Below are 23,823 nucleotides of genomic sequence, written 5' to 3'. Positions count from 1 at the left end.
CTCATTTTCTGTCTTTGTGGGTCTATAACTATCATGATTGTTGGTAGTAGTGACACATGCTGGCTGAACAGGCCTTATTTCTCATTCCCACGTACATTTCTGCCTCATTAGAATTTTCTTTCTCATGTATTGTATAACTGTTTTCATCTCTTGTTTGTCAGAGCTGCTCAGTTCCTGAGGAAAATGTCAGAACCGTCCTCTATTCAGGAATCCCAGAACTTATCAATGTTCCTAGCTAACCACAACAAGATCACTCAGGTACATCAATGCATCTGTGAAGTGACTTCAGTGTATGTATTTTAGCACCTATACATTTAATAAATGTATGTGTATGATGGATATCAAACCCATGACCTTAGTGTTGCTATCAAATTGCTCTAATATCTTTTGTGAGGTGTGCCACCATGTCAGGCATACACAGTATGTGTAAGTTTATTAACATGATCAGGTGTGTCTGTGTCTCAGTCCTTACAGCAGCAGCTCGAGGTGATCAATGGATATGATGAGCTATTGGCCGACATTGTTAACCTCTGTGTGGAATACTATGAAAACAAGATGTACCTCACCCCCAGCGAGAAGCACATGCTACTCAAAGTAAGCATGACTTCATGACTTCACCAGCTACCAGATAACATCCAGTAAAACTGATGTTTACTCAGTATTCACTTATCGTATCGTACATCTTAAATATTGTCACGCTTTTTCATCATGTTTTTTTTTTTATTGTTTGCTTTATTTCATCATATATTTATATGTTTGATGTCTTATAGGTGATGGGCTTTGGACTCTATCTGATCGATGGAACCAACAGCAACATCTACAAACTGGAGGCTAAGAAAAGAATCAACCTTACAAAGATTGACAAGTTTTTTAAGGTTTGTATGCGTGTGGGTGCTTTTCAGTGTATGGAGAGAAATAAAAGTCAAACCGGAATCGCTTTTATATCTAACACCTGAAGAAGACAAAATAGCTTCAGTATTGCAAATACAGTGACTCGGGGATCCAAAACATAATTTTAACAACATTTGAAGGTGGTGAGAGATGCTTGTGATCACATCGCATTCATACTGATCTTTTGTCGTGATGCATCCAGTGTGACAAAAGGCTGCTGACCTGTTTGTCAACTGCTTTGCAGTGCTTTGAAACATATGCATATGCTAATACAGAACATATAAATCTAACACATCTGAAGCTAAGCTAATAAAGTCGCTCAGCCCAGATAAGAGATCATAAGTATTTGACTCATCTTGCAGAGAGATAACATTTGACAGCGTTTTCGGCAGCAACCACGTGCGATACCACAACCTTACAAGAGGTTAGCTGCCCCTCCTTATCAAACACAAGTGACACTCTTGATGCGTGTTAAAGACATGCAAACAGTCATGTGTCTCGGCCGGTCACACGAAACAGATGTCAATACCAGGTGTAAATGTGGCCAATCTGATTCATATCAGAATCTGAATTCTGCGGTGTCCCTACAGCAACTGCAGGTGGTGCCTCTGTTCGGTGACATGCAGATTGAACTATCCCGCTACATCAAAACCAGCGCTCACTATGAGGAAAACAAGTCCAGGTGAGTTCCCCTACTAGAAGACATGGCGCTTATACTTGGATGTGACCTTAAATGGGAATTTTATAATGTGTCTGCAGATTAGTTTGAACTTGCTTATACGCTTCTGTTCTTGTTTCAATCCCCTCCTTCTGTATTTTCCAGGTGGTCGTGCACATCTGCAGGGAGCAGTCCGCAGTATAATATCTGCGAACAGATGATTCAAATCCGCGATGATCACATGCGCTTCATTTCTGAGCTGGCCCGGTATAGCAACAACGAGGTATATTGTATATTGTTACGTGGACTGATGCCCAGGTCTTTTGGAACAAGTGCAGATTCTCTGTTCAGCGTGCAATGACTCATACTGCATAGATGTTGGCAGGGGGTGAAATGACTGGTACAAATCTTCCAAATTACTCGCACAACTACATAAACGTTGGTGTGATTTGTTCTCTGATTAGTTGGAGATTTTGGTCAAGTGTTTCATCATCCGGAGACTGTCAAAACCGAAACTGAAAAGGGATTATAATGCGGCTGTGGAGAAGGGTGTCATGACCCAGTATTTTCTTTCAAGATTCAAGATTCCATATGGTTATATATTATGTGAAGGGATAGTTCACCCAAAAATGAAAGTTCTTTCACCATTTACTCACCCTCAGATTGTTCCAAACCTGTATAACTGTCTTTGTACTGCTGAACACAAAGGAAGATATTTGGAAGAATTTCAGTAGCCAAACAGATCTCGTCCCGCATTTACTGCCATAGTAGGGAATATAAATACAATGGGAGTCAATGGGGGATGAGATCTGTTTGGTTACTGATAATCTTCCAAATATCTTATATATCTTATATATAGCGAACAAATAAATGTATACAGGTTTGGAACAACCTGAGGGTGAGTAAAGGATGACAGAATTTACAGTACATTTTTGAACGAACTATCCCTTGAATATGAATCTACATTTTAATAATTTAGGGAATTAAATGTTGGTTACCATCATTCATCAGTTCTAACAGTTGATATCGGTATACTCTTTTGTGAACATAACAAATTAATGAGCCTTCGAATTAGATTCTATAAAACGAAATGTCTTTTAGAAATGCTCTAATAGTTGGATTTATACAGCTTAATGAGAAGTAGACGCTACCGTGCCTCCGCTGCTATTGCCAAGCTCATGTTAGAACATCAATACGTGCAGGAATATTCATTAACTGTGGGAGGGCGAACGGCTCTCGCTTCATAGAAGATTCCCTTTTCCACGGCTGATTGGTTTCACAGCTCAATCCCAGCAGCTCAGAACTCGCGGCCAATCAGAACACACACATAGATGAATATGGAGATGTGAGAGGCCATTCTGGAAATAAATTGAAATAGAAACTTTGGTTTGAGTTGTTGGGGGTCACACGTTTTTGATTTGAATCCTATCACAAATTCAAAATACCTATGTTTTGCGTTGTTTTTGATTTGTTAAAATTGATTAAACCATGAAACCAAAAGGTGTTTTTATTGTGTAGCAAAAGATGATGGGGGGGAAATGTGAGTATTGACCGAGAAACTGAGGAAAACACGGCTTGTAAACCTGAATCTGTGATCGGAAGGAGACGAGGTTTAACGTACCTTAACAACGACCAGGGAAGCTCACGTTTCTGTCAAGCCCTGTCATAAACACTGCTGTTAATAGAATGAGTCCTTATTTAACGAAAAAAATATATAAATCTTCCCCATAGAAGTCCATTATAAGGAAACAGCTTTACATAGCCTACCAAAACAACGATCACGTAAATGGCGATGACTGTGTGCGGTAAAAAATCATTGCAAACTATTTTGAAAGTGAGGGGGACACGAACAGGATTTTGAAAAGTGAGGGGACATGTCCCCCCTGTCCCCAGTGGAAATTGCGCCCCCACACACAGCTAATGAGAAGGTATCGTCATCCGGAGGCGTCTTTCTTCAGACAGGCTGTCTGTGATGGGAGAAGTGGGATGGATTCTGTTCTCATTTCCCAGCTCTGGTTGTCAGATGTCCCAGGTTTTGAAATTGTTTTTGTGCAGCAGAGGCACATAATTAGGACATTTTGTCTCGGTTTATTCATTTTAAATGCTTCTACTGTACACATGTAGTATGAGATCAGATACTGTAGTGATCTAAAGCAGAGCTTTTGAAATCCCCACCCACTTTGACCATGCCCTTGCCAGGAACTTCAACGTTTTGGTATGTGCAGCTCAGTGTATTTTATGTAGATAACCTCATTAATCCAGTTTGAGAAAATAGTTTCATATTATAAAGATAATGAATAATATATTTATCACTCCGCTAATTACAAAATAAGTAAATCGTTTTCTAGAAGATAAGAAGTTTACTTTCGAATTGGAAACCATTTTTGAGGAAAACAAAATAAATATTTAAACATTCCTGTGTCATAACCTTGCTTGAAGACATTTACGTATTTGATATTATCTTGTTTTTTCTTTAGGTGGTGACGGGTTCAGGTCGGCAGGAGGCCCAGAAGACAGACTCTGAGTACAGGAAGTTGTTTGATTTGGCTCTCCAGGGCTTGCAGCTGCTCTCTCAGTGGAGTGCACAGATCATGGAAGTGGTGAGTGTGTCTGTCACACCCAGATTTATGTGGCCACCAGCAAGAAACTTCACAGATCTGGTGCTTGGCTTCTAAATTGACTGTGTGCTATGTAGTTGGAAGTTTGTGGGTCATAAATTATTTTCCAAATTCAGTCGGAGCCGTGGTTAGACATGTTTGATCTGTGAAATATTCCAGTCTCAGTCCTGCTCTCTCTGCCAGTGGTTTTCTGTTAGTCTCCAATATATTTTTCTCATAAAACCCCACTCTATCAATCCAAAAGAGAATGTCCCCTTGTCCAGAATTGCCCCATACCGCTCCTGAGATTTGTCTCAGAGGGGCATATATTTATCTAAGTATATGCACTGAGTCACATTTTTTCAAGCTCAGAAAGCAAAGGTGGTCGAAGATTTTTTGTAAAAGGTGTTTTGATTTTGTAGTACCTGATAGACTGTCTAGCATGCTAGAACCTTTTGATTTAAAGGCTAAAAATGAAGAAAAAGCAATTACAGCCTCGCACAAGTTTTTTTCTCGGAGTGGAGAAATACTTTTCATAGCCTTCATATAGATTTCTGGCTTGAGGTGCTTGTTTGCATACTTCTCATTGTTTATTTTCTTCATCTCTTGTCCTCGAGCGGATAATCAATAGAGACACCAAGCTCTTCAGAATAAAAGACCACTGTCAGAAACACCCGGCATGCCAGTAGCTTTTTCATTAAAGGCCCAGTATCTGAGATTCTCAATTAAGTTTTAAACAGAAACGTGATTTTTCCCAGAAAATGTCTGTTCTGTTGCTAAGGAGAGCTGTTAACTCTGCACACATCATCATGCAAAAAAGCCAGTGAGTCACACTCGATGAAGACTTCTGAATCCTCTTTACCAAAGAGAGACTGACTTTATTCATAACAGTGGATGTTCGCTCAAAAAGACCAGCCTTGGTTTTAACTTTTATTAGATTTTCTCTAGACAAAGTATTGAAAGTTATAGACCATGGGTTTTAAAATTTGTGGCTGTTTGATTGTTGACTTGAATGTAAGTATATAGATGAGCAAAATATTTTCCTTTTACAGTATTCCTGGAAACTGGTGCACCCCACAGACAAATACTCGAACAAAGAATGCCCAGACAATGCCGAAGAGTACGAACGTGCCACCAGATACAACTACACTTGCGAGGAGAAATTCGCTTTGGTGGAGGTCAGTAGACCTCCAAGTTCAAAGCTGTGTAGCATACAGCTGCTTTAATGCCACCATTAGCTTTGTATGTGTTTTGAAAGCAAAAGAGATCAAAGCCTAAATTCTCATCATGACAGAAACTACCCTATACGACTACCTTATAAATATATTGCATTGCTATGAATTACTTTACACCAGATCTGAAATTTAAATATATATTATTTGAAGGCAAAGTCAAGTTTAATTGTTCAAAAAATTTTAATAGTAAATCCTGGAAATAGCACAAACTAAGATGAGTAAATGCTGTAGTAGTATTGTTTATAGATAATGGTTAATAAATACAACCGGATTGTAAAGTGTTACAGAACCTTGTTGTGTCTCTACGATGACAGTAAGAAGCTTGAGTCTGGTTGTGTTCAGGTCCTTGCCATGATAAAGGGCCTGCAGGTACTGATGGGCCGAATGGAGAGCGTTTTCAACCACGCCATCCGTCACACCATTTACGCAGCCTTGCAGGACTTCGCTCAGGTGACGCTGAGAGAGCCACTTCGCCAGGCCATCAAGAAGAAGAAGAACGTCGTCCAGAGGTACAACCCAGCACCGAGCCATCTGAAAGGAACAGTATTCCCCAAAATTAATCAATTTGGGAAAGAACAAATTGGGAATGTTACTCTTTTGGTTAACTGTTCCTTTAAAAATCTGACTTGTTCTGTGTTTAAGTGCTATAATCGTGTCCTTGGTGCATCTACCAACTTAGAAAATTTGAAGCCTTTCTCTGCAAGTGTATGAGAAATTGAGCTGATCCGATTTCACTCCCCTTCGGACGTAGGAAGGGGTTCTTATTACAATGACACCGCCCAATAATCTACACATTTCCCCCCCACGGTATTGCCGTCATTGTTGTTTTCGGAAGCGTAAAGGTGAACTTGTCTTGGATAAGTTTGCGAAAAAACATGCTGAATGTTATGTTCTTGGCGAACACAAATCCTTTTTTAAAGTCCCAGTAGTGGATTTCTTTTATTTTAAGTCGAAATCCCCTTACCATAAGTAAAAACCTGCTTGTTTGCGCTAATCACTTCAAGCCGTGGTGCTTTTTCAACCTGGGACAGTACAAGCAGGATTAAAAGTTGTTCCTCAACGAGAGCGAAACCAATTGAACCGTGGCGAAGCTAGCGATGCAAGTAATATTTATCAACAGTCTGAATTGACGTAAATGTACAAGGCCGTTGAAACATGTTAAATAAAAGGGAAGGAAGGATGCGGGAACCGGCAAACATAAAATAGACTTTTAAATCAAACGTAAATAGACAGCCTGCAGCACACACAAACCATAACATAAAGTCCAGGCCTGGTCCTCTCTCACTGACGGTCCGGTCGCTCGTCCTCTCATGCTCCCAATCTCCTCCGTGATACGAGACCAGTGCGCGTACAGCTGACACTCGTAATCACTCACCGGCCTCGAATCCCGGTCTCTTGTCCCGCCTACCTCACTACAGCCATATAGGAGGATAGGGTTAGCATATTATAGTAAGGGGAGCTAAGTAATGGGCTAAATAGATGAATGAAATTCAATGTCATGTCATATTGCTTTGGTGAGAGTCAGTGTAGTCTGACAATTATGTTATTGCAGTGTGCTACAGGCCATCCGTAAGACCATCTGTGATTGGGAGACGGGCAGAGAGCCACACAATGATCCTGCGCTACGGGGAGAGAAGGACCCTAAAGGTGGATTCGATATCAAAGTTCCCCGGCGTGCCGTAGGACCCTCTAGCACTCAGGTATGGGACCCACCTTTGATATTTTCTCTTGCAGCTATAGAACAAATCCTTAAGGCAGTCACAAACACTTTGACACGACTCTACTTAAAGCATTGCAGATTGGAAGGTTCAAATCTGTGTTTACCTTACACAAAACATCACTTGGATACTACTTAAGAAAGCATCTCTGCTAAAAAACTATGCAAATTCTTATCGTTACGATTTCAAATATCATTATAAACCAGCTATAACCATTACAAAATTATTTTATGTAGTGTTTGGTATGTTTTGAAAGATGTTCTAAAAGCCAAGACATTACTGGTTGAGACCCTAAGAGACCCTTTTCATTAAAATCAATACAATTCCCTTTATATTCATTCAATCTATTCGAATGTCAGTTATGGTTTCTGTTGTTTTGTCAGCAGGGATGCATGCTTCACTTAACAGGCTGTTATCATTGAAGCCTCAGAAGCATCTCAGTTCTTAGCTTCTAGCATTTATGAGAGAATTTCATACAAATATACACGACGTTCTTTAAAACACTGGTAACAGACAATTGTACATATCAACCACATGGGGCAATCGTGAGCAAAAGTCCTATAGTGTTGCATTAACAGTTTTTGGTGTACCACCATAGGACACATGGTACGGTTTATTTGTCAGCTACCCATGTACTAAATTATTAGAAAACAAAATAAATAAAAAAGTAGGGCTATCGATAGACTAAGTGTTTAAAATGTAGAAAATTACTTTACAAACAACTTGAAATGGCTTTATATCCATACAATACAAGTGAACGGGTACCACCGGTGTTGGGTTACGGACATTATTTGAAAATATCATCTTTTGTGTTCTGCTGAAGAAAGACATTTTCAAAAAATTCATGTTAAAGGGGCATTACAAAATTTGGGATTTCTACAAATTTCTTACAAATTACAAAAGGGTTGTGACTTCAGTGAATGTAGACTCCTGTATTTGAAAACAGTGCCACGCTGACACACATACATATACAATTTTAGAATGAAGCTCAATTCTTTAAAAGCAGAGTTCGAGACGATTCCTTTGATGCCTGGAACATCATCTTGAAGGCCGTACCACTTGGTGCCCTCCATCAACATGGTAAAGCACTCAGAACAGAATGCAAAATGGATTAGTGTCCATATCCCCAGTGAAACCACCCACCTGTGGCGAGATTATGAGCAGAATGGGGATGTGGGTCTGTGTGTGGAGGGCTGGATGAAAGAACGCTCTGTTATGTGGGAAGAATAAAGATAGAAATCTTCAGACAGCTAAAGAAGTTTCTGTCCTTTCATCTGCTTCGTCTCTTTGTTCTTCCACATAGCTGTATATGGTCAGGACGATGCTGGAGTCTCTGGTCGCGGACAAGAGCGGATTTAAGAAAACTCTGCGCAGCAGTCTTGAGGGGCCCACCATCCTTGACATCGAGAAGTTTCACCGCGAGTCCTTCTTCTACACTCACTTGCTCAACTTCAGTGGTAAGACCACATCCAGATTTTAATTTGAAGGATGAGAGAAGACTCTTGTAATAATGTCTTGGATGAGGTCAGAGGTCATGGATGTTTTGGTGTGTTTCAGAGACGCTGCAGCAGTGCTGTGATCTTTCTCAGCTTTGGTTCCGTGAGTTCTTTCTTGAGCTCACAATGGGCCGCCGCATCCAGTTCCCTATTGAGATGTCAATGCCCTGGATCCTCACTGACCACATCTTGGAGACTAAAGAGGCTTCTATGATGGAGTAAGGACAGACCATACTGCATGTGGCCACAGAATCACTAATAGCATTATATTTGCTTTGCTACAGTAGTTATTTTAAGTATCTTGAAAGAACAGCCTGGGACCACATTTTTTAACCCTATAGCAGCAACTGTAAATATGATGATACTTTTTTGTCAGGAGTCGTTGAGACTTAAACAAATCTGTCTTGTCTGCACAGATACGTGTTGTATTCATTGGACCTGTACAATGACAGTGCACACTACGCGCTCACAAAGTTTAAAAAACAGTTCCTGTATGATGAGATTGAGGCTGAGGTAAGATCCTAATCCTTTGAGGAAAATACCTGTTACTCTCTTCCTCTTTGTTTGTTTGTCTTTTACTTGATGGCTCTCTGACCTTTATGTCTGTTCCAGGTGAATCTCTGCTTTGACCAGTTCGTCTACAAACTTGCAGATCAGATTTTCGCCTATTACAAGATTCTTGCCGGAAGGTAGGAGACACTTTTTCTCTTTTGTCCTTGGTTGGTGTCATTGGAAGTCTGTGAAGAGATTTTGAATTATGTATTTCTATGGGACTATTCACAGCTTTGACAAACGTGAATTTACTATTTAGAGATATGTGGGTAGGTAAATAGTTATTTTTGTTTTATCCAAATCTCGAACAGAAAGATAGTTTTTATTTGCATTAATTTGAAGAAGTTTGAGCCGGAAAATCAGGTCAAAATAACAGTTTTTCAGATCTCAAATACTGCAAAGAAAACAAGTTCATATTCACTTTTAAGGAATACAACAGTAATATTCGTCATGTATTTAGGAAAAGTTCAAATAATTTTTTATGTGATAACCTCGATTTGTATTACAGTTTTCATGTGTCTTGTCATGCTGTCAGTCCTTCACATTGCTATTGGATGACTTTGTCCCTTTTGATGTTGTTGAAATTCAACAAACACTAAACTGGAATGACAACCATATATCTAGAAATGCTGATTAAATGAAAATTTGATATGGTCTTTTAATTGTTTTCCACAGCTGTATCTGTTTGTGGTGAATAATTCGTAACGCCATTTCTCTGTAGTCTTCTTCTAGATAAGAGACTTCGAGCTGAATGTAAGAATCAGGGAGCCAACATCTCTTGGCCTACTTCCAACCGCTACGAGACGTTGCTCAAACAGAGACACGTTCAGGTAATTTAGTCTTCATTCTGTTCATAAACATTCTGGACTCCAGTCCTCTCATATTTTCTTCTGCCTTGCAGCTCCTGGGCCGTTCGATCGACTTGAACCGCCTGATCACGCAGCGGGTGTCCTGCATGCTTAACAGATCCCTAGAGCTGGCCATCAACCGCTTTGAGAGCGAGGATCTCACTTCCATAATGGTGCGGTAATAGTCAAAATCTTGTTTTATGGAAGTTGCTGTTACATACGACTTACATTTTGGGAAATAAAGGACGAGCCATTTCTCATATAAGAATAGAAATATAGAACAGCAGAAATAATTCAGTCCTGTCTGGCTGTGCCTGTGTGCTTTTGTATTTATGTTGACATCTTCATTGAGTAGACGTCTCACTGTGACACCTACATTTCAAAATTCTGTGAAATTGCTTTACAGCTCGATATCAGTTTTCATGCAATCTATTGTGAGAATGTGTTTTTTCTTTTTTGGGGAAAATGTTCTTTTTAATCATTTCTCTTTTGCCTGTCAGGAGTTGGAGGGTTTGCTGGATATAAACCGATTGACTCATAAACTTCTCAGTAAGTTTTTGACACTGGACAGCATCGATACCATGTTCCGGGAGGCAAACCACAACGTTTCTGCACCCTATGGCAGGATCACTCTGCATGTGTTCTGGGAACTTAACTATGACTTCTTGCCTAACTACTGTTATAATGGCTCCACAAACAGGTACTGCAGTGCACACATTTACACATTTCTATATATATATATACACACACACACACACACACACACAAGTATGAAGATTTTGGTAGATGAAGATATATATTTATATATAGAAGGTATGTATTGACATCACTTTCACACAATAACATGTTGGGGCAGCCTCCCCTGGGAAGAATAGGTGAAACAAATAAAGCTTATTATTTATACGACTACATTACGAAGTGGTAAAGTGATGACACGTCCATACCTGAATCCAATCACCTATCAAAAAGCCAAACATCAAGATAGAAATCTTTTTATTGAAATCTGTGAATTACTGAATTTATTCATTAGTTACAAATCTATGTCTATATTTTATTTGAATAATTACATTGTGTTTAATATACAGTTTATTTCAGCCAGAAAATGTCTGATTTTACAGACAGCTTTTACACTTTTTCAAACTTATTTAATTAAAACGGATGAAACAAAGACTATTTGAAGCACACGTGGAGGCGATTCAATCATTTCTTTGAAGTGAAAACATATTCTGCGTTTCATTAAAGAGTGTTTATTCCCCTCAGCCACTGGATCTACCACTTGTTTTGTTCTTTTGAGTTCATTTACAAGGAAAAAACAGGAACACAATTATATTCATGAGTGCAAGATTCTGTACATTTTGGAAACATCACACTTGAGAACTTGAGATATAGAAAGCGAGTGCAGTGAAGTACCATAGTGAGGCGGGAAATATTTCAAGGATTGAACTGACTAGGAATGAAAAAACAAGATTGAACTTGGGCTGAAAACATTTACGGCTGTGTTCAATATTTATGTTTGAAGTTTAAACAGGTATGATGTCACTAGCAGAGTAAAACATTTCTGAATATTTTTCAACATACAGTAAAACATTATTTCCTACAATTGTGATTCTTTAAAGACACGCTTTTAAATGACTTCACAAAACAATGTTTTTTTTTGCATGCACAAACGATTCTGTAGAAAGAGTTTTCTGACATTTCATTGAGAATGCAGGTAAAGCAGAATGACAGAAGAGTCTCATGCTATTCAGGACAGTTAGACCTGTTGATGACAGACAGATGCAGTACAATAGAATATTACAGCTCAGGTAGGAGGACCCCTGGAGGCCACAATCATTTTCTCTTGTTTCTAGAAGCTCACACCCACATTATTGGCATTGTCACAGCATGCAAAACAGGTCATTGCTTATTGCTGTGAAGAGGTGTGCATGAGTGACTCAATGGTGTTGTTTCAATGGTGATTCTCTAGAGAGCTACTGATGCCCATCAATACCTGCCCAAGGCACTTAAGCCAGCACGTAACAACGAACTGTCAACAGCTGGTCATGTCAGAGTCGATATTTGTAACTTTTGCCAGGTTTACCGTAGAAGCAGTTTTCTCTGTGAATTGTTACCCTGTTTGATAGAATGGAAATGACGGTAGACACCAAAGCCGATGACTTTTTTTTTAAACACCTTTCTCCATCATTTTAGGTTTGTTCGCACTATACTGCAGTTTTCACAGGAGTTCCAGAGGGACAAGCCGCCCAACGCCCAGCCACAGTATCTGTACGGTTCAAAGGTGCGTACGAGAGAATTCACAGTCCAGTCCTTGGTTAACATGCATTCACAACATGCCTTTAAAAGATCAAACTTTCTGAGCACAGGTGACTTTTATTTGCAAGAGCTAGGCAAGGTGAATGCGATTTTAGTATCTTTTAACGTTCTGCAGAAGAAAGAAAGTCATACAGGTTTGAAATGACAAGAGAAAGATTGTAAATGATGACAATTTTCAGGGGAACTATTCCTTTCAAGAAACAATTTGTTGTAACGCACAGTATGTACATGAAATATAAAGTTTTAGATGCACCACTTAATTTCATGCTTTGGATTTGCTGGATGTTTTGTCGTCTTTAGGACTGACACATAATCATCTTATCGCAATATTATTACACGGCTCATTGGAATGCATTCCGATTGGCCGGTCTCGACATTTGCAGGTTCGTTATTCCAAGATATCAACCTCTCAAAACTAATAATACACGGTAATACACAGCGAATAATTTTGACAGGTTTATTTGACAAATTAAATATAAATATGTCTTAATAACAGTATTTTTGCGTTGATCAGTTTGAGTAAAGTAACTCCAGACATCTCTACGCAAATTATACTTTTAACATTATTTTGAAAAAACCTTTGTTCACGTTTGTTTGTTCATATTTTGAACGGTGCTCAGGACTTATGCTTGAAACAGCCTTTTATGTTACAGTTACTTGTTTAAAATACTGCAAGTAACAATTTACAATGAATTTAAACAATCACAGTTTGCAATTATGTAATGAATGAAGCGCATAAACATTTATTGTGTTATGAACACATTGTTTGTCTTAGGCTATTTAACACTTTTTGTGTCATTTTTTTTCGTCGATTTTGTGTTAAATAAATAAAAGGGACACTACAAGTTGAGTTAAAAGTAACAACAAATTAATTAATTCATCACCATAATCGCATTTATTTATTAGACAATTTATCATCAGCCTAATTTTATTGTCATGACAGCCGCAGTCGTCTTTAAATTGAAATCCAAGATGTGGCCATTCATTTGATCTCAACATGATGGACATCATGATCATGGTGGGCAATCATTTTAAAGATGCAATTAAATTCTTTAGGTGCAAAAAGGAGCCCTCATCATCCACGCCACAATTATTTAATTTAGACTGTCAAAATCTAATTTTCCCAAAACGGGTTCCGCCTCCGTGATTGCCCTTATTACTTGGATTATAATAGTTTGAACTCTCGGGGTCAGTACATTAATGACCGTTTGAGGCCCTATTTATTTTGACTCCGGACCAAAGCTCCGTGTAGTATAATGTGTTCCGAGTTCACAGCGCGGTCCGTTACCCTGCTCTACTCGATAAGGATTCTCAATCACCATCGCGTTTTGAGAGTCCTCCTCGCTACAGCTTGCCGCGTACAGACTTTTGCGTCCATCGCTTCCCCCGATTCCACCCAAAGGGGTCAGCGCAAGCTGAGAAGGGTTTGAACCCGGCTGGTTGATTCTTTCAGAGTCTCTCTTTGTGGGACATATGGTGTGGAGACATCCCCAAAGCAGAGCCACGGCAATGATCAGGAGGAGGATGCTGCTGGCCAGCCAAACTCCCATCGCCAACTCCCTGCCGCCTTGCCCGAGCTCGGTGCCCTCGTCCAGGGTACTAAAGACCTGGCATTGCTCTTTTGTGGGATTGGCCGACTGGCAGGTGACACAGAGGATGTAAGTGGTCTGCGGACTCAGGTTGCCCAGGCTGGTAGACGTCTGGCTGACGGGAATCCTGTCCTCGCGTAGGAAGCTCTTGCGCGTGTAACCCATCAGAAGGCTGTTCCAGTTGGGATGATACATGACGCTGTAGAACGTGTCTACACAGCCTGGAGAAGAGGGCCAGTTGACAACGGCAGAGGTGGCCGTGATGTTCTGAATGGTGATAGTCATGTTAGGGTTGTTTAGAGGACTCGGCCCCTCATGCACACACTGTTTGAGGATAAAGGCCGATGGCAGATGACATGCAGCAGTACAGAAAGATCTGGAAGAATAGAGAAAATGAATAAGTTTAGTGCCAACCTTGAATGTAGCAAACAACCATACATGAATAATGGGCTTGCTTTGGGCATTAAAGAAGAATAGTCTTCAAATTGTCTTTAGAGGTAAAATTGGTTTTGAACTGAATTATATTGGGGTTTTGTTGTTGGCTCGAGGCTGAAATATAACAAAATTGAATCATTCTTAGAAAAATTGAACATGTCTTGCCTTTTGCATTAGTCTGCAGTGACTTGCTTTTCAATCTAATTTGTCTTGCAAAAGTTTGTTGAGATTTTGTTGTAATATATTTCTATAATTTTCGGTTTTCTTTTACATTATAAAGTACGACTGGCTCCCTCCGTCATGGTGTTTGACAAATCAGCTTTATCGAGAAGAAAAAATAAGTAGGTTATTGAGGACAAAGGAGTGTATGGAACAGATTTCTTTTACCTGCTCTGATTGCTTTTGTTTAGTTTTCAAAGGCTAGATATTAAGGTATCTAAAGCAGGCTTATTTGAATGAGTTGGAGAGATTTTCTATTGACGTTACATCCATACTGCGCTTAAAGAAGATTAAAAATGACAGACCGACACCGTGGAATAATGAACACACTCAGGCTCTAAAGAAAGCGGCACGAAAAATGGAGCGCAACTTTAAGAAAACTAAATTAGAGGTATTTCGTACTGCCTGGAAGGATAGTATTAAAAAATACAGGAAAGCCCTAAAAACGTCTAGATCTGCCTACCTTTCATCACTAATAGAAGAAAACCAACATAACCCTAGGTTTTAATTTGATACAGTGGCTAAATTAACCAAAAATAAATCGTCATAGCCTTCTGATTCTGTATTCCAGCATAGCAGTGACGATTTTATGAACTATTTCACAAATAAAATCCAAGATATTAGAGAAAAAATTATAATTATGCAACCAGAAGTGAATCCCGCTGAACAAACGACTAACTACAGCGCCTCTAAGGAGAAATTACGTTTATTTTCTACTATACATCACGATGAACTCTCTAAAATCATTAGATTGTCTAAATCAACTTCATGCATGTTAGACCCTATACCTACAAATCTACTGAAAGAGATGCTCCCAGAAATTATAGATCCTCTACTTAGCATTATTAACTCATCTCTGACATTAGGACATGTGCCTAAAGCATATAAGGTGGCTGTTATAAGGCCCCTTGTCAAAAAAACCCATCTGGACCCTGGAGAACTAGTTAACTACAGACCTATTTCGAATCTACCTTTCTTATCTAAAGTTCTGGAAAAAGTAGTCTCAACACAAATATGCTCTTTCCTCCAAAGGAATGAGATTAATGAAGATTTCCAGACTGGATTTAGAGCACATCACAGTACAGAGACTGCTCTGATCAGAGTTACAAATGATCTGCTTATTGCGTCCGACCGAGGTTGTATCTCCTTATTGGTGCTGCTAGATCTTAGTGCTGCATTCGACACCATTGACCACAGCATGCTCCTACATAGACTCGAAAATGATGTCGGTATTAAGGAAATAGCTTTGAAATCTTATTTATGCGACCGTTTTCAATATGTAGCAATAAACAATGAGGTATCACGCAAGTCCAGTACGGTGTACCACAGGGCTCAGTCTTGGGGCCTATGCTCTTCGCATTATGCATGCTACCTCTAGGAGATATAATAAAGCGACACGGAGTAAGCTTTCACTGTTATGCTGAGGATACGCAATTCTATATTTCCTCGAAGCCTCATGAAACACAGCAATTCCATCGAATAGTGGAATGCATAGTCGATATAAAAAAGTGGATGAGTAGCAATTCTTTATTACTGAACTCGGACAAAACTGAAGTGTTAGTTATCGGACCGAAAACCGCCCTACGTAACAACCAAAATTACTGCTTAACTATTGATGGATCTTCCATAAAACCCTCATCTTCAGCTAAGAATATTGGCTTTATATTCGATAGTACTCTGTCATTTGAGAACCAGGTCGCCAACACCTGTAAAGTTGCGTTTTTCCATCTTAAAAATATATCTAAACTACGTCATATGCTGTCACCATCAGATGCAGAGAAGCTTATACATGCCTTTATGACATCAAGACTAGATTACTGTAATGCACTATTAGGTGGTTGCCCTGCAGGCCTATTACAAAAACTCCAACTGGTCCAAAATGCGGCAACTCGAGTTCTTATGCGTACAAAAAAGTATGAGCATATTAGCCCGGTTCTGTCAACCTTGCACTGGTTACCTATAAAGCATCGCATAAACTTTAAAATCTTGCTTATTACCTATAAAGCCCTGCATGGTTTAGCTCCTCACTACTAGAGAGAGAACTTCTAACGTATTATAGTCCATCACGTGCACTACGCTCTCAGGTGTCAGGTCAGTTGGTAATACCTAGAGTTTTAAAATCAAGTGCAGGCGGCAGATCCTTTTCCTATCTAGTGCCTAAACTTTGGAACAGTCTTCCCTGCACTGTCCGGGAGGCAGACACACTCTGTCAGTTTAAATCTAGACTAAAGACGCATCTTTTTAATCTTGCATACACTACACTATCATAATATATATATTTCAAAGATCTAGGCTGCACTAGTTAGATCAACCGGAACCAGGGACACTTCCAATAACAACTGATGCATTTGTTGCATCAAAGAGTGCAGAACAGTACTCTACTCTCAGCCAGTCTTGTCTCATTGTTCCAAGGTTAATAGAGCGGGCAGGATGCAGTCCAAGGTTACCGGAGCGGGCAGGGCGCAATCAATTCCCAGACCTGACAAATGCTGGGCGAAGGACGTGGCGACTCTACAAAACTTCAGTCGCTATTAGATTATTAATGATAATTTTAAATCTAACTTTTTTATTTTGCCTTGTTGTGCAAGCACTGTCGAGCTTGTGCAGAGGCAGCAATTTTTGCCAGAACACAAAAGAAGATATTTTAGAAAATGTTGGTCGCCAAACAATGGCGGTACCCATTGGCTTGCATTGTTTGAATACAAAACTATTCAAAAAATCTTTTTTTGTGTCCTGCAGAAGAAAGATAGTCATGGAGGTTTGAAATGACATTATAAATGTTCTCCTAACTGTTTATTTCATGGATAGTGCTTTAAGAATCTGATGGCTTAAGCATGATTAATGCCACGTGATTAAGACTTCTTCAGCAAATGCTGTTTTTCATGTCCACGTGACATTTTTATATATCAGTTGTTTTGAGAACAGTCATTATTTTAGGTGATTTTATTTTGAATTGCATATTACATTTAAAAACTTAAGTTGAAGAAAATGACCAGACAGAACTACATTTTATCCAGATTTGATAAGACGAGAACAAGCAAGAATAGAAAAAACTGAAAGAAATAATTGAACAAATATAGTTATCAAAGAAGTAAAGCACATTAACAGGATTCAGAAGTGCTCACTAAAACAGGTTTTCAGAGACGAACATTTTTAGAGGACGAACATGGGTGAACATTTTTATTCTATACACTACTGGTACAGTTTTATTTTTTATGATTTTTTCGACCTTATATTATTCGGTTTAGTAATCATACTGAGTAAATGTGAGTTTAAGCTCAGATCTTGTTCATCTTATCAGTAGCACTAGTCTCTCATGCAATAGGAAAACAGCATCTCTATAGATCATCTCTTCCGCCCACACACACACACGTCCCTCTTTCAATGTTTTCCAATCCACACTGTTGAAAATAATTTTTCTTTGCAATATTTGAACTTCCTGATTCCATACAGGTTATCCTTGCATGTATTGGTAAGAAAATCATGGGAGAAACAGGTGTGCTTGTCAGTGAGAATGAAAGATCTTACCTTGAGAGATCAGAAGAGTCACTTCATATCTTCGTCGCGCTGTTGCTTTGCAGACAGAAACCTACTTGAAGCCTTTTGGGACTTTGACCTGTGGCTTCTTCTTACTGGCATGTTTCAGGACTTCTACTAGAGCTCATATCCACAACACTGCACTGAAAAAGCTTGTCGATCTCGAGAGAGAGAGAGAGAGAGAGAGAGATTTGTCGGGGGCAGACGTCACAACAGCACTTTGCGTAGAGGGAATTTTAAGCAGCATTACAGCTAAGAGAGAACACGAACTGTCTCACTCGCCCACCTCTTACTCATCCTTTCTGTCCGTGATTGAGTGAGCATGCGGCAGTTTTTATCCCACGGTTTGTTCTGATTTACTCGGACTGGTGACCTGTCTCCCCTGAGTCACTGCAACACCACCTACAGCCTGTGTGCTTATGAATTTATGATGAATCTATAAATGATCGGCTGCAAACTAATTAAAGAAAAATTTATTTTACTTTTAGTATTACCCTAATAAAATATAATGGAACTGTGAATTGCTCCACGTTTTTATTGTTAATAAATGAAAAATAAAAAAAAATGTGGAAAAAGTGAATACTCTCCGTAGTTACAGAACAAAATGTTCCCGTCATTTTCAAAGATTACACGTCTGCCTTAGCTGGGCTAATTTGATAAAACTTTAAATTCAGGTCTGGTGCTTTTGGTTCTGTTTAGTAGATTTGACCAAAATTTGGTCAAAACACCAAAATGGGTAAAAAAATAAAGGTTGAAGATGTACAGGCACTCATTGCTGTGTGTGTACAAGGCACTCATTGCTGTGTGTGGTCAAGCGACTAAATATGATCATGACCTAACTCACTTTTTCTTTCAATATTGAATGCAGGCCCTGAATCTGGCATACAGTAGCATATACAGCCTCTACCGAAACTTTCTTGGACCTCCACATATCAAGGCCATCTGCAGACTGCTGGGATATCAGGGCATTGCAGTGGTGATGGAAGAGCTCTTAAAGGTCGTCAAGAGTCTGGTACGTGCACAAGCATTGAAATGAACATGTTTATAAAGATCTGTGGCTTTTTGCAAGTCCCTACATAATAAATATAAACCGTCGTGTACCTATCAAGAACTCATACTGTGGGCAGAAATACATCTTGTAACAATTATTGTGTTTAGTCACAATTTCAGTGATCCTCAGTTTTGTTTTTAATCTTAAGAAATGAAATTGTCCTCTTGTTTCTTGTGGATTAATATGATTGAAGTAAGAAAAAGAAATAAAAGCCCATTTTTCATAATGCACCGATATATCGGCCAATAAACGTCATCGACCAATAAAAGCAATTTTTGAGAGATGCACCACTTTATCGGTCAATAAAAGCTATTTTTCAAAGATGCACTGACATATATCGGCCAATTCATTTCTTTCACACTATCGGTTATCGGCCGATAAATACAGCAGATGATCAGGGCGGATATATCCTGTCAATTAGAAGAGGACAGGAAAATGCAATTAACTTATGATCTTTATTTAGAAAATGTTACGAATGATGTTCAATAATAATAGTCATTATATGAATTAATACCATTTAGAAAGTTAATAAATTGAACCTTTATAAATATATATATAGTTACTGTATTTAATAAGCACCCTACCATCAGTATCTGCAGATTTCACTCAGAATATTTGGCTATTGGTATTTGTGGAGAAATTGTACATAAGGGCATCTCTATTGTATTCAACTACATCATTTGAACTATAACAACTATAAAACTATGAACTGTGTCAAAATAACAATTGAACTTTTTTACATAAACTTAATATTTTTTCATCTTTAAAAATATTGCCATGCCTAATGTAAGAAAATCTAAATATATTTTCACACATTAGCAGACATTTCGATGAATGATTTACTCTCTGTTCTCTCCGGCGCAGCTTCAAGGCACCATCCTTCAGTACGTGAGGACCCTGATGGAAGTCATGCCCAAGATCTGCCGTCTGCCTCGCCACGAGTACGGCTCACCAGGTGAAAATCACACTTCTTGGGTAACTCTTAATAAGCCGTCTGACCCCAGCGCACCCTTGATCCTGTGTAAATATCAGCTTCCTCTATCACGAAGTAGAAGATAACCACTGGATTATTAATCTTATTTAAGTCCCGCAGAGCTTACACAGCATACGTACTGGGTGGGTGTTTCATAAGAACTAACCAGACCCCCGTTGAGAAGAGCTTAGTAATTGCCTATCTTTCTCCTTTTGTTATTTTTGGCTGGGTGACCACACTCGGGTCAGTGAAGTCATGACTGTGTCTGAACATGTGGGCTTCAGACAGCCTGGAGAAAATGAAATGAAAGCTGTATTCAAATAATGCAGAGGTAGTCCAATGAATAAGTAGTATTGGTTTGGATGCCTCACTATAAAGTGTATTGGTATTGACATTTTAGTTGTACAATGATAAGAAGCACAACACCTACTTTTTACTGAAAGAGAACAAATATTTTTCCCCTTTAATTTTGGTGACTCTTGAGAAAGATTATACAGTACGTGTCTAGGTGGGAACAAGGATGAACAAGTTTGGGAAGCTATGTCCATGAAGTTTATATCACTGTACATGGAGACAAACTAGGTTTAGAATATTGAAACATAAAAAAACTCAAAACAACCAAAATCAAGCGATCACGATACTGAAACCATCGCACTTTCTCCTGAATTCAGGTATTCTGGAGTTCTTCCACCATCAGCTGAAGGACATTGTGGAGTACGCTGAGCTGAAAACCGTCTGCTTCCAGAACCTGAGGGAGGTCGGAAACGCTATGCTCTTCTGTTTACTGAGTGAACAGAGCTTGGTATGGAAACATTACACGAAAACACCAAAACTAACTGTCCATACCCTAATCCTTAAAATCCCCGGGGATCTCTGAGTGCTTTCTAATGAGAAAAATAGTGGGCATGGCTTTCGTCTTTCGCTGCGATTTGATTGGATGTTTAAAACAGCCGTTGCATTTTGAAATGGAACTGGCACCAGACTGACAGTTGAATGGGAGCAGTTAATGGACGCTCCGTCCAAGCCGTCTAACATGAGTCATTTAAGATGGATAGTCATTACAGGAAGGAAGTGCATTTTCAGATTTTAACTAAATATTATGAGGGCACGCAGATTTAAAAAAGATAATGACACACATTGATAAACTATTTACTATAGACGATGCAATATTTCATGAGAAAATTAAAAGATATAAATTTCACGGGGACTTCAACTCAGAATGAACACGCAGAGCTCCTTTGAAAGATTAAGAAATGCATTTATCGGCAGTCAATATAAATGATCTTATTTGTGATTTGATCTCTTATATTCTCTTCGTGCTGTGATTAGTGACACAAAGCCTCTCTCACACCTGAAGTGCTGTGGCAATCTCTACCAGTTTTGACTTGGTATGAATTACTTAAAGGGCTCATGACAGGAAGACGGTTTATACATAAGACAAGTACACAGCACGATGCGTGTACAAAAAATAGATTTTTAACAGTTTTATTATGCTTTGCGCATCAGTAGAGATCGAAACATTCGAAAGGTTTAAAAAAGTAAATTTATGTAGCATAAGTAATCTGTACAACTTTGGTGATGCAATTCAGTCTTTTGAAGTGATGTCATAGCTTTTGATCAGAAACAGACTCAAATCTTAGCCCTATAATGATAAGCCAAACTTTCTGTCTTTCACAGCATCTCATGCGTTTGATTTGATTCTGATGGTTTGAGTCAAAACAATTAATGCTCATCTTCGACCAATAATGAAGTAAATATGAAAATAATGCTCAGTTCAGAAATCCACTGATATCTCAAGTGAAGGGTTTTCTTGGCATTATAAATAGCACATCACTTCAGCACGATTAGGAATAACTAAGCATTAAATACTTTTTTTATGGATGGGATGAGCTGAAACATTTCAAACCTTTAAGCATTACTCACATTTATGGAATAATGAATTGTGAGAATAAAACACTCAAGGGTTGTGTGAGGTTTCAACGCACCTGCTTTGCCTGATGGCAAGGTCAGTGCTGTCGACGCCGTCGGTTTAAATCTTTGCATTCTTATTTAAATGTCAATAGCCTCAACTTTATCTGTAAGAGCTTCCGCAATCCTTCTGTGACTGCATGGCTCCATCTACTGGAAATGCACTTACCAATCAAATAAAATCTGAGAATTTCCATGTCAGGACTATACGGATTATGACACAGTGGAATGATATGTCTGGGTCACTTTGTCCACAAGACTAAAATCTGAGATTCTCACATGCTTCAGTTTCTGTAATGAAATGCTTTCCCTCTCTCATGCAGTCTCAAGAGGAGGTGTGCGACTTGTTGCATGCAGCACCCTTCCAAAACATCTTGCCAAGAGTTCATGTTAAAGGTATTTGATGTTTGCATATATTTACAGAGTATACTAAACTGTACAGGTTTAGCCTATTTTATATATATATATAGTTCCTCACATTTGACCAATAATCCTTTTACACTCCACACCGTATGCAGAAGGCGAGCGTCTGGATGCAAAGATGAAGCGGCTGGAGGCCAAATACACAGCGCTCCATATGGTGCCTCTGATTGAGCGTCTGGGAACACCGCAGGTGGGTAAAGCATCACCACATTGACAGCCGCTTTGGATGATTTTCATTGCATTACCGTCCCCAGGACACACATTTGCTTATTGCCATAACATCACAAATTACACACTTAGCATCTGCCTTGATCTAATTTCCGAGCCTTTTAGTTGTTTATCGAGTTTTGTCAGGTGTAATTGAAAAAATTGATTTTTTAAATGCAATTGTCAATTAGCGAATTAAATGCGCACAAAGTATTTTTTCCACTTCAATTGTACTCTTAAAGCTACAGCAACTTAACGGACAAAAAGTTACACATTGATAAATCTGATACACTTTTGTAGCCATTTGAAGTATAAAATAAAAAGGTGAAAGGGTCAAAAATATTATTTGTGGGTGTGTGAAATCCAGACTATAGTCACATAATCACATTTTGAGATGAGGAGCATTGAATCAGGCATAGTCATAAAAATATAATTTAACAAGCACAAAAACATTTTAAACAATGTGAACCTATTATGTGTATGCTAAAAGAATAGTATTATGATGTAGAATATTATTAGAATAATGTGTGATATTACATATATATTATAAAGTAATATATATTATATATAGGTATAATAATTGTATTCATTATACCGAATAATTTTTCATCAGCAAATTGCCATCGCTCGCGAGGGAGACCTGCTTACCAAAGAGAGGCTGTGTTGTGGACTCTCCATGTTTGAAGTCATCCTGACTCGAGTCCGCGGTTATCTGGATGACCCTATCTGGCGCGGCCCGTTGCCAAGCAACGGCGTAATGCATGTAGACGAATGTGTGGAGTTTCATAGGTTGTGGAGCGCCATGCAGTTTGTCTACTGCATCCCCGTGGGAGCACACGAGTTCACTATCGAGTGAGTCATCGTATTGTTGTTTTTTGGCTTGGCTATAAACAAATCATGCAGGTTTGAGAACATTGGATTATCTCTTCCAGGCAATGTTTTGGAGACGGACTGAATTGGGCCGGCTGCATGATTATCATGCTCCTCGGACAACAAAGACGCTATGATATCCTGGACTTCAGTTACCATCTCCTCAAGGTGCAGAAACACGACGGCAAAGATGAAATCATCAAGAGCGTGGTGAGTTGAAAATCTGTCATCTAAACCAGTTTG

General features: G+C 38.9%; 2 protein-coding genes across 5 annotated transcripts in view; one reads left to right on the top strand and one right to left on the bottom strand.

Annotated features, from left to right (window-relative positions):
• The window catches only part of cyfip1 (cytoplasmic FMR1 interacting protein 1), a 36,526-nt gene that overhangs the window by 11,963 nt on the left and 740 nt on the right, over positions 1-23,823 (top strand). For all 4 annotated transcript variants that reach the window (XM_079460669.1, XM_079460671.1, XM_079460670.1 and 1 more), the window contains exons 7-30: positions 162-258; positions 466-594; positions 771-875; positions 1,482-1,573; positions 1,715-1,832; positions 4,027-4,149; positions 5,199-5,324; positions 5,724-5,890; positions 6,934-7,081; positions 8,403-8,556; positions 8,657-8,813; positions 9,012-9,108; positions 9,208-9,284; positions 9,869-9,977; positions 10,049-10,168; positions 10,496-10,695; positions 12,186-12,273; positions 18,957-19,100; positions 20,004-20,094; positions 20,784-20,914; positions 22,404-22,476; positions 22,599-22,693; positions 23,324-23,562; positions 23,643-23,790. In XM_079460669.1, coding sequence (XP_079316795.1) covers positions 162-258; positions 466-594; positions 771-875; positions 1,482-1,573; positions 1,715-1,832; positions 4,027-4,149; positions 5,199-5,324; positions 5,724-5,890; positions 6,934-7,081; positions 8,403-8,556; positions 8,657-8,813; positions 9,012-9,108; positions 9,208-9,284; positions 9,869-9,977; positions 10,049-10,168; positions 10,496-10,695; positions 12,186-12,273; positions 18,957-19,100; positions 20,004-20,094; positions 20,784-20,914; positions 22,404-22,476; positions 22,599-22,693; positions 23,324-23,562; positions 23,643-23,790 — 3,028 coding nt within the window. The remainder of the gene's footprint in view (positions 1-161; positions 259-465; positions 595-770; positions 876-1,481; positions 1,574-1,714; positions 1,833-4,026; positions 4,150-5,198; positions 5,325-5,723; positions 5,891-6,933; positions 7,082-8,402; positions 8,557-8,656; positions 8,814-9,011; positions 9,109-9,207; positions 9,285-9,868; positions 9,978-10,048; positions 10,169-10,495; positions 10,696-12,185; positions 12,274-18,956; positions 19,101-20,003; positions 20,095-20,783; positions 20,915-22,403; positions 22,477-22,598; positions 22,694-23,323; positions 23,563-23,642; positions 23,791-23,823) is intronic.
• fndc9 (fibronectin type III domain containing 9) lies at positions 11,230-18,406 on the bottom strand. The gene is made up of 2 exons (XM_079460679.1): positions 18,080-18,406; positions 11,230-14,273 (listed from the first exon to the last, which is right to left on the bottom strand). The coding sequence occupies exon 2, from the start codon at positions 14,180-14,182 to the stop codon at positions 13,529-13,531; it is 654 nt and encodes a 217-aa protein (XP_079316805.1). The 5' UTR covers positions 14,183-14,273; positions 18,080-18,406; the 3' UTR covers positions 11,230-13,528.

Source organism: Barbatula barbatula (genome assembly GCF_947034865.1).
Source record: "Barbatula barbatula genome assembly, chromosome: 7".
NCBI classification, from domain to species: domain Eukaryota; kingdom Metazoa; phylum Chordata; class Actinopteri; order Cypriniformes; family Nemacheilidae; genus Barbatula; species Barbatula barbatula.
Note: the sequence above shows the minus strand (reverse complement) of the source record. Positions and strands in the feature narration are given on the sequence as shown.

Excerpts from the sequence above, each read along its gene's own strand:
- fndc9 (XM_079460679.1), bottom strand. The coding sequence starts at position 14,182 with ATGACTATCACCATTCAGAACATCACGGCCACCTCTGCCGTTGTCAAC.